Consider the following 9727-nt stretch of genomic DNA (forward strand, 5'->3'; position numbering starts at 1 on the left):
TCATACTAACACAATTGGCAGTGTTAGAGGGTGGGAAAGCCGGTGGGTGGGGATTGGACGTTGTGGACAGCGACTCCTACAGGTCGGTTGGGTGACGCCGGTGCAGCGGAAACAGGACGTATCGGGGGCAGCGTGAGCCTCCCACGCGTTACTCCTCGCCACTGAGAGTTCGAGCTGCTGCGATGAAAAGATGCGACAGGCTGCCTCCTTGTGTACCGGAGGGGATACGTGATGCAAGGCTTCTATCCTCACTACAGCCGACCAGTGGGAGGCATAGTCTAGCAACCTTCAAGACAGGGGAGGGAAGGATTGGAAAAATATACGAAATTGGGATGGGAGAAATGAGGAGAAAAAGTGGATAAAAAAAAGCATGCGTACCTTTCTGTTAATTTGTCCAAAATAGCCCAAAAAACAGCCATGGAGCCATCAGCCTCTTTCTGCTTTGTAACGTTATTCCCAGGGTTCCTTTGATAATCCATGACATTTGATAATCCATGACCTTTGATAATCCATGACATTTGATAATCCATGACAATTGATAATCCATGACCTTTGATAATTCATGACCCATCACCAGCCTGTTGATTCTACTACTTTGGCCTGCAAGGGTGCGACTGGTTTGAAAAGCTCAACAAATGCGACTCTTTTACATTCCACCAGTTTTCCACCGTGTTGCCTATTCCACACAGTTTCCAGTAGGCATGAAACTCATGTAGTATTATAATTTTACCACTCAATAGCTTTCAATTGTCAATAACGTTGGGGAATAGTCATTAGAATGTTTCGTTTGCTAAATTAAAATCTAATATGAGAGATTGTGCACCTGAAAGAGTTAAAGGAGTTACACAGGAATTTACTTTTAGGTTGTGATTCTGTCAAACGTTTCCCTCAAAAAAGCTCTTACACTAATTTCTGTAGAGACGCCCCGATCCGTCTCCCTCACTGAACTCCATGGGAATTGGCCTGTGACTTTGTACAAGTTGACTGAGAAACTGTGTGTGAGAGAGAGAGAGAGAGAGAGAGAGAGAGAGAGAGAGAGAGAGAGAGAGAGAGAGAGAGAGAGAGAGAGAGAGAGAGAGAGAGAGAGAGAGAGAGAGAGAGAGACATTTCATTACCTCAAAAGATCCTGAATACCTTCCTAATAAAACAACATTTCCTTACCTCAAAATATCCTGAATACCTTCCTAATAAAACAACATTGTATTACCTCAAAAGATCCTGAATACCTTCCTAATAAAACAACATTACATTACCTCAAAATAACCCAATGCCAGATATTGACTAACTGTAAAACTGCAAAAACAAAAGTATTACTTTTGACTAGAGTCCTATCTTACTTGCGTTCAAAGCGTCCTGGCTGAGGCTTGAAGAAGGACAGACCATAGGAAGTCTCTTTGGTACCGTAGGAGAACTGGAAGGTAAGTTTTTCTGCCCGACCCAAAACATTGGGCAGCTTGAGGCCCAGCACCTGTAATGGGAGAGGTGAGCTAAGTCAGTGACTGAATGGCTGGGAATAGCTCAGATTCTTCTGTGTTTGACATGTTTCCAAATTAAACAGAAGGGGCTTGACTTTGATATTTACTTAAAAGGAACACGCCAACATTATGGGAAATGCGCGTACTGTCTTCTCCAGGGTCAGAAAAGAAAGGTCCTGGGCGCGTCTATTTTTTTACCAAACGGTTCGTGCCTTTTGCGAATCCGATTGGCCATGCACGTTTCTGGTCATGTGACATGTGCGCCCAATCGCATGACGAGCAGTGTCTTAGCCCATTTCCGCGTCGAACAGCCTGCAAACGACCTAACGCCTAGTTTATCACTGGTGTTAAGCTTAGGCGACTCTTTCGCAGTTGGTTAAGGTTAGAGTTTGGAATCAGGGCTGGCGTTCTATCGCCATGCTCCAAGACAAACTCTAACCATAACCAACTTCGAAAGAGCGCCTAAGCTTAACCGTCCAAAGAACTTGCCCTCACACGATTGGGCGCACATGTCACATGACCAGAAACGTCAGTGGCCAATCAGATTAGCAAAACGCACGAACCGTTTGGTAAAAGTAATGCCGCGTCCTGGGCGGCTAGGTGGCGCAGTGGGCAAGGCGCTCGCCACTAACGCAGGAAATGCTGGGTTCGAGCCCAGCTCTCTGCGTTGCTCCCGGCTTGGCTGGTCGTTCATACTAATACAATTGGCAGTATTAGGGGGTGGGTAAGCCGGTGGGTGGAAGTATCGGGGGCAGCGTGAGCCTCCCACACGTTACTCCTCGCCACTGAGATCGCGCTGTACAGGTGAAAAGATGCGGCAGGCTGCCTCCTCGTGTACCGGAGGGGACACGTGATGCAAGGCTTCGTCCACATTGCAGCCGACCAGTGGGAGGCATGGTCTAGCAACGTTTGAGACATGGGAGGGAAGAATTGTATAATATGAAATTGGGATGGGAGAAAAATAGAAAAATGGGGAGAAAAAAGTAGATAAAAAAATAAAAGAAAAGAAAGGTCCTTTTTTGAAAGTAAAGTAAACATTGAATTTCTAAACATCTTAAACATGAGGACAAGAGCTAAACCTACAATTCCTCTTCCTAATCTCTGGTTTTAAGGAAAACATACAACTTCATTACTTACACATATATATATATTTAAATGCTCAAAATTGTATCATTGTGAACATGAGTGCCATGGGTTCTTATGTTCACATGCACGTCATGATGTCAGTTACATGTCATGACAAACTAATAAAAAAATCGCGATTTACCCGGTGGCTACAACAACACATAGTGACTTGCAAACCGCAGTCACGTAAGGGGCTAGTAGTCACTGTGTGTTGTTGTAGCCATCGGGTAAATCGCAATTTTTTATTAGTTTGTCATGACAAACCAATTACATAATCCAACATATGTGTAAAGGCACAACATATTCCAGTTAACGGTATATTTTTTTAATGATTTGTTACGGCGCAATCAATACTTCCATGCGTTCGGGACCTCCATGTTTTGGGGGTATTCATCAGAAAAATCGGATCCGGGATTCGGCTCCCATCAGTCGGGCAAGAACTGCGGGTTTTCAGCCTCTCTCCTCTCTCCTAGAGCTTAAGGGGGAGCCGCGCTCGGCCAATCAGAGAAACGCGGAAGGCGCTCGGCCAATCAGAGAAACGCGGAAGCGCATGTTGGTTGCCTAAAGTGTTCACGCGTCCAGGCGAGCAACGCGAATGCCTTTAGCAAAATTCACATATCGCTCCATAACGCAGTTACCAGGAATTAGCCAGGATCACTCTGAAACTATACAATATTCACCATGGTATAACACGCGAACGTATACATGAAAACATTTATTATTTTATACATGTTGGACGAGGGATAGTTACTGTCAAATGAGCCATAGTATTGTCTCCATAGCTATAATATAGAATATAGATATAGCCCTGCAAACACATGTGACGCACAGTGAAAATCCCTATCTTTTAAAGCGTTGAGTACAAGGATGGATAAAACGGCTGGCCGTGAATAAATTCCATTCGATTCAAATTAAATGGTTTCAATATAATTAAAAAGAAAAAAGGTCCAGCCATCAGTAGGCCTCACCATGCTTCCTTCGTTATTTCCAACCATAGTGTTGTAGCTGCCAGTCATCCGTCTCAGCTCAGTCACTTCAAACGTCACGTCCAGACCATTAGGAAGGGCATCATCACCTGCAAAAAGACCAACTCTTTGTTTGGGGGGGGGGTCCCTAGTGAAAACCACTCCCTTACTCAAAGGTAGAATCTGTAATGTCGTCAAACAGTGACGTCTGGGACAAAGAGCCCCGCTTGGTATCGCACTTTGCATGTTTTGTTTTGGTCTGATGTGTGGGTTGGAGTTTAGTAACTTATTATTATACTGTGGATTTCTCCAGACCTCTTTTGATAGACCCTGATGGCCAGCAATAACAACCCCTCCCCTATTCACACTCAACTCCAACCCACACATCAGACCAAAACTAAACATTTAACCAAACTGCAGTACCAAGCGGGGCTTTTTTGCCTAAAGGTCTACCTTTAATGTGTGGTACAAAATGACTATGTTGTAAGTAACATTATTAAAAAGACACCTTGGCTTGGTGAAAAGGTTGCTGCATCAGCACCTAAGTTTAACTAGACAAAAAATAAACGTTTAGCATTTCACAATGTAATCAATGGGTGCTGCTAGCAGCAAGCTAGCTTGTTATGTTACAATGTCCAGTACCCACTGGGTTCAATGAAAAATACTAACAATTCTACAATGCTGTTTTAGGGCAGTTGAATGGCATAAATATATGTTTTAGCCAGAACATTTTTAAATAAGACTACAAATTTAAAATGTTAAGATTGATAAAGAAAAAATACACTTCTATAGCCATATGACATATAGCATGTCTGATAGACAGTACCTTGTGAGGTATCGATGACAACTTCTACTTTTCTGAAGATACCAAGATGTAACAGCTTCTGTCTGGCTTCGTGGGATTTCTTCATCACCTAAAACGACAATGTTGAACCAAACCTTATTTCTCCTGATGGCTCTGCACATTGGAACAAGAATAACAGAGTTATATAAAATGTAATGAACATGTTATTCTCCCAGAGATGGTGTAGTGGTTAAAGTTAATCATCTAAAAGACAAGCGTGTCACAGGCAATAATTATGACTGACATACTGAAATAGTTTTAAGCAATCGCAAAGATAGTGAGATTGTGACGAATCTGTAGATACCAACCACGCCATGCTAGCTTACTGGGAAAGAGGGTAAATATGTGTGAGATTGTAGGTAGTTTAGTTTAGTTTATTTGACAATTATTAAAATACATTACAACAAGTCATGCATCCTAAAATCATCAAGGATAGCACAAAAAAGTCAGACTTATTTCCATTGTGGTCCTTGGTCTCAGCAGCACATAGTATTTACATAAACATGTATTACACATATTATCATCAGCCTACAGTATATTGCTAAAAATAGAATTTTAAAGTAAAATACATTATTAATATAATATATACAAAATGTACAGACACACTACAACTACACTACATTAAAACAGGAAGCTTCCTGAGTTACTCAGGGACATTTTCTAGAAGCCATTTCCTAACGTTCACCTTGAAACTATACAGGTTCAAGCCCTGTTTGGTGGTCAAAGGCAACTCATTCCACTCCTGTGTGAGCAAATGGGCACTGTCCCATCTTTGTTCTACACCTTGGAGGATGCAGGTTTGCTAAGATAGATCTCGTTCTGTGGCTGTGTGATTCCCTAACACTAGGAAAATAGTTGCTAAAATATTTGGGGGCCCTGAGGCCTGTTATTGATTATTTTGTGTACCATGTTGAGCCTAAGCTTGGCTACTCTGGCCTCAACTGGTAGCCAGTTGAGCTCCTGAAAATGACTCCGCCCAACGTGATCACGAGGGCCTAGGCCCATCACAACCCTGATCAGCTTATTCTGCGACACCTGTAGTTTCTTCTTTAATGAAACTGACAGTCCCCCAAACCAGGATACACTAGCATAATCAAAATGACACTGCACCAGGCTGTTGGCTAGTAGTCTAAGGCTTTCCCTGTTAAGCAGATTGGCCTTTCTAGCCCAAAACATGGTGCAGGCATTTACTTTACCCAGCACCTGTAAGGCCATTCCCTCCCCCCACAGACTGTCATCCAGCCCAGGTACTTCACTGCTGTTCTTGCTGCTATAACTTCTGACCCTAATTCTACCTTGAGTTCAGGATCCTTTTTTAATCTGGGCTTAGATCCGAACAAAATAGACTCTGTTTTGCCTAAGTGAAGTGAGAGCCTATTGTCAGAGAGCCAACTGCTGACCTTAGAGAGTTTCTCTCCTAGCATTATTTGGAGTGTACTCAGATCCTTATGGGAGATGAGCAAAGCTGAATCATCTGCAAATAAGAATAAATTACAAGAACATGCATCTCTCCTATCATTTATGTACATTGTACAATAAAAATAGCAATGGTCCTAAAACACTTCCTTGCGGCACCCCACAAACTATTGGTTTGGCATTCGACATAAATCCATTGACCTCTACCCTCTGGTCCCGGTCTGTCAGATATGAAGCAATCCACTTTACAGCTGTATCATTCAGGCCCAGAGCTTTCAGCTTATTAAGCAGGAGTATACCATGATTTAGTGCCAAATACATGTATATTAGAAGGCTTTGTTCATGGGACCACAGCTGCATGGACCACAGACGAAGCTAGGAGCGATCTATTAATAGTCCCTTCATTTTCCTATAGCATTAGCAGCAGCAAAGACCGAAGACTCGGGAGCAGCCAGAAGAGGTCACCCGTGTGAGGTGAGGTCTATGAATCAGCTTTTGTTAATTGATTGATTTTTTTTTATTGAATAGTTTATTGATTTAGAATGGAAAATCACACATATACATTTGATCACAATTATGAACAGGTATACATTTCTCCATTTACCAATAGGATTCGAATAAACACAATAAAGCCATAGGCTTGTTTCCATTGTGGTCCTTCATCATTGGTGTCAGTGGATTTATGTACTGGTGTGTGGACGTGGGTGTTTGTAGTGTCTGTATGTCAGGATGTGTGGTATAAAAACAAAAAATACATACAATAATATTCCATTTTATAGACATTAAAAGAATAAAAAGGAATAACACTTATTAAAAACCCTTTGTTCACTACTCCCAGCTTCTGCTACTTATGATCCACCTCTTTATAGCTAATTTAAAAGTGGAGAAGGGGCTTAGTTATGGGCTTCAACTCCATTGGTAGGCTATTGCATTGTACTGCTGCTGAATATAGGAATGAGTTTTGGCCTATTTTTCTATTGCATCTCACTGGGACGATGTCTGTAGGGCTCCCCCTGGTGGCGTGTCCATGTACATCCCTTACCATGTTAAAATATCCTCTAAGATGGAGTGTTCCTTTACAGGGAATGAGGGAACTATGGCCATTTTCACAATTCAAACATGTAATTCCTATGGGCTTAGTAGACAGTCCAAAAAAACAACAACTCCCAAATCCAGTGCTTAAACTCAAATGTGTGATGTCATCAGGTAAAGAGTCTGAAGCTGCTCCATAGACAGTGGGGAAAGTCAGAACTAAGAACACTACAAAATAAAGCTCATTTGGATACAAAAAAAGAAAACAAATATTCTGTGGGTCCACAAAATCTCCAATTCATTGTCAACAGAGCAGCTCCAGAATTGATACCCGATGACATCACACATTTGGTTCCGACTTCTCTGGTTTCCTGCCTTGGAGAGAGAGTAGCTCATGTTCACAAATATTGATTGAACTTTCCCAGGCCGTAGAAATAACATATTGGAATTATTGATTTGGGTGGCATTCCCCTTTAAAAGAAAACTAAATACAAATCGTCTGCTCCACAACTGTGCTTTCCGGACACACTCACGTCAATTAAGTTCTTAGCTCGGAAGACTCCGGCGATCTCGTAAGTCAAGAGGTCCTCCTTGGTTCTCCCAAGTCCGTCTATGTGGACACGTTGAACTATGACCTGAAAAACAGTATGAATTTACAAATCACTGCATTTACTGACACTGGAAGCGCTTTATAATGCAGAGCGGAGATGGCCTCCTCCACCATCCTAGAGATAGTCCATAGACCATATCAAAGACCAATACTTATTTGTGAAAACGGTTGTGATGCCAAAGTAGTCCCTTTAATTTTCATGAACTGGTAAAAAAAAAACAAGAAACATCATAAATTAATGTTAACAGGCGGCTGGGTGGCGCAGTGGGCAAGGCGCTCGCCACTATCGCAGGATATGCTGGTATCGAGCCCAGCTCTCTGCGTTGCTTCCGGCTTGGCCGGCCGTCATACTAACACAATTGGCAGTGTTAGAGGGTGGGAAAGCCGGTGGGTGGGGATCGGACGTTGTGGACAGTGACTCCTACAGGTCGGTTGGGTGACGCCTGTACAGCAGAAACAGGAAGTAGCGGGGGCAGCGTGAGCCTCCCACGCGTTACTCCTCGCCACTGAGTTCGAGCTGTCTGGTGAAAAGATGCGACAGGCTGCCTCCTCTCGTGTGGTGACACGTGATGCAAGGCTTCTATCCTCACTACAGCCGACCAGTGGGAGGCATAGTCTAGCAACGTTCAAGACAGGGGAGGGGAGAATTGGAATTACTAAATTGGGATGGGAGAAAAATAGAAAAATAAGGAGAAAAAGTGGATAGAAAAGAAAAAGAAATGAATCTTAACATCTTGATCGCTCGAGACCTTAGAAACTGAATAGTCGACTATTAATCAACCATGATGGAAAGGCCTGAGCGCGGAACAACTTACATCTTTGTTTTCAAGAACCTCCTGCTTTGACTCCTGCTCAATCTCTGGTGTCTCGATGTCATCTGCATGAACTCCCAGCTCAGGCCCCCGCATGGGGAGGGGGTCGAGGCTCTGCAATACAAGACAACATACTGCTCAACAAATGCTTACTGTGCCAGGCTGGATTCCCATCTGGACCAACATTATATAAAAATGGGGTGCATAGCAGAATTCCTTATTAAACTAAAACAACTGTAATAATATCCGATTGTTATTTGGGGGCAAAATACACAGGGCATTTGGACTTGCACATAAGCGAAAGCTATTCAGCTTGCAACTAAGTCACTGTTGATTGATTGATTGAAAACTTTATAACAGATTGCAGAATGGCTACAATACAGTACGGCTCAATACACACAATTGTTGTTAAGGGGATGCAGACCAGAGAAAGACTTTCGTCTTGTTTACATCTTGTTTTTAATTCATAATGAAATGTCTGACCAGATCACATGGATCCCTTTGGGACAAATCAAATATTTGGATTTGAAGCATAATGCACTTAATCCAATGTATAAACTAATCTCTGCACGATCTGAACGCATAGGGTCACGGATTTTTGTTTACCTCAATATGGGGTCACTTGCCATAACATAGTGAGAAGAACCCCTGTACTCTGCAGTAAATGCTACGTTTTTATCAAAGTACAACTGTTAATTTCATAAGTATGTTGACCACAGCAAGGTATTAGCATCCATACCCACTGCGAATGAAGTTTAAAGTGTCACTTTAGCTGTCAACTATTTCGCTGCCTTGTTGCAGAAATAGAAATGAATTGACTGACTCGTCAATGTTGACCAAACAGGCCTGTTTGACAGCAATAGCTACAGTAGTGTTGCGAAACTGTACTACTGTACACAGTAAAGGTCATGCTTTCATTTTCATATTTAAAGTACTTATTCTTACCCTGGCATGAACGGTGCCCATTCTTGGCTTTAGGGGGTGGTGTACTTCGAAATGTATGGAATATATTCGCTGAAAATTAGGAGTTTAATTCAAAATCGGTCGGATGGAAGAATAGCTTTGTAAATCGGGGACGCCATGACACCTTGTGGCCACGCCTTCACTGGATGTGTTCAAGACCTGAATGCTGCACAACAGGTTGCATTTTCTAAATTAAACCAAGGAAACTTGAATTAACTTTGAATTAAACACAGTAGCCTCTATGCATAATTATTCTTATTTTATTTGTCACATACACAATTACATTTTCAACGTGGGGTTCTCAGGACTTTCAAAACAGTAAGATTTTTACAGACAAGAAACAAAACTAAAATTGGCATTTTAACAACTGAGGGAGGGAGAGTGACAGAACAACTTAGAGGGTTCCCTTTTTCCATTCAAATGCATGCAGATTTATATGTGTTGCAGTTAATAATAAATTAAACTATCAATATAGAAATATAATT

General features: G+C 42.1%; 1 protein-coding gene across 2 annotated transcripts in view; it reads right to left on the reverse strand.

The window, feature by feature from the left end:
- Positions 1-9364, reverse strand: part of samm50 (SAMM50 sorting and assembly machinery component) — a 29532-nt gene extending 20168 nt beyond the window's left edge. For both annotated transcript variants that reach the window (XM_084334879.1, XM_084334878.1), the window contains exons 1-7: positions 9225-9364; positions 8283-8393; positions 7391-7492; positions 4392-4479; positions 3569-3675; positions 1338-1468; positions 905-992 (exon numbers count right to left, since the gene is read on the reverse strand). In XM_084334879.1, the coding sequence (XP_084191005.1) occupies positions 905-992; positions 1338-1468; positions 3569-3675; positions 4392-4479; positions 7391-7492; positions 8283-8393; positions 9225-9245 (648 nt within the window). In that variant the 5' untranslated portion in view covers positions 9246-9364. The remainder of the gene's footprint in view (positions 1-904; positions 993-1337; positions 1469-3568; positions 3676-4391; positions 4480-7390; positions 7493-8282; positions 8394-9224) is intronic.
- Between the last annotated feature and the right edge of the window lie 363 nt (positions 9365-9727).

This window comes from Notolepis coatsorum (assembly GCF_963971535.1).
Source record: "Notolepis coatsorum genome assembly, chromosome: 18".
NCBI classification, from domain to species: Eukaryota; Metazoa; Chordata; class Actinopteri; order Aulopiformes; family Paralepididae; genus Notolepis; species Notolepis coatsorum.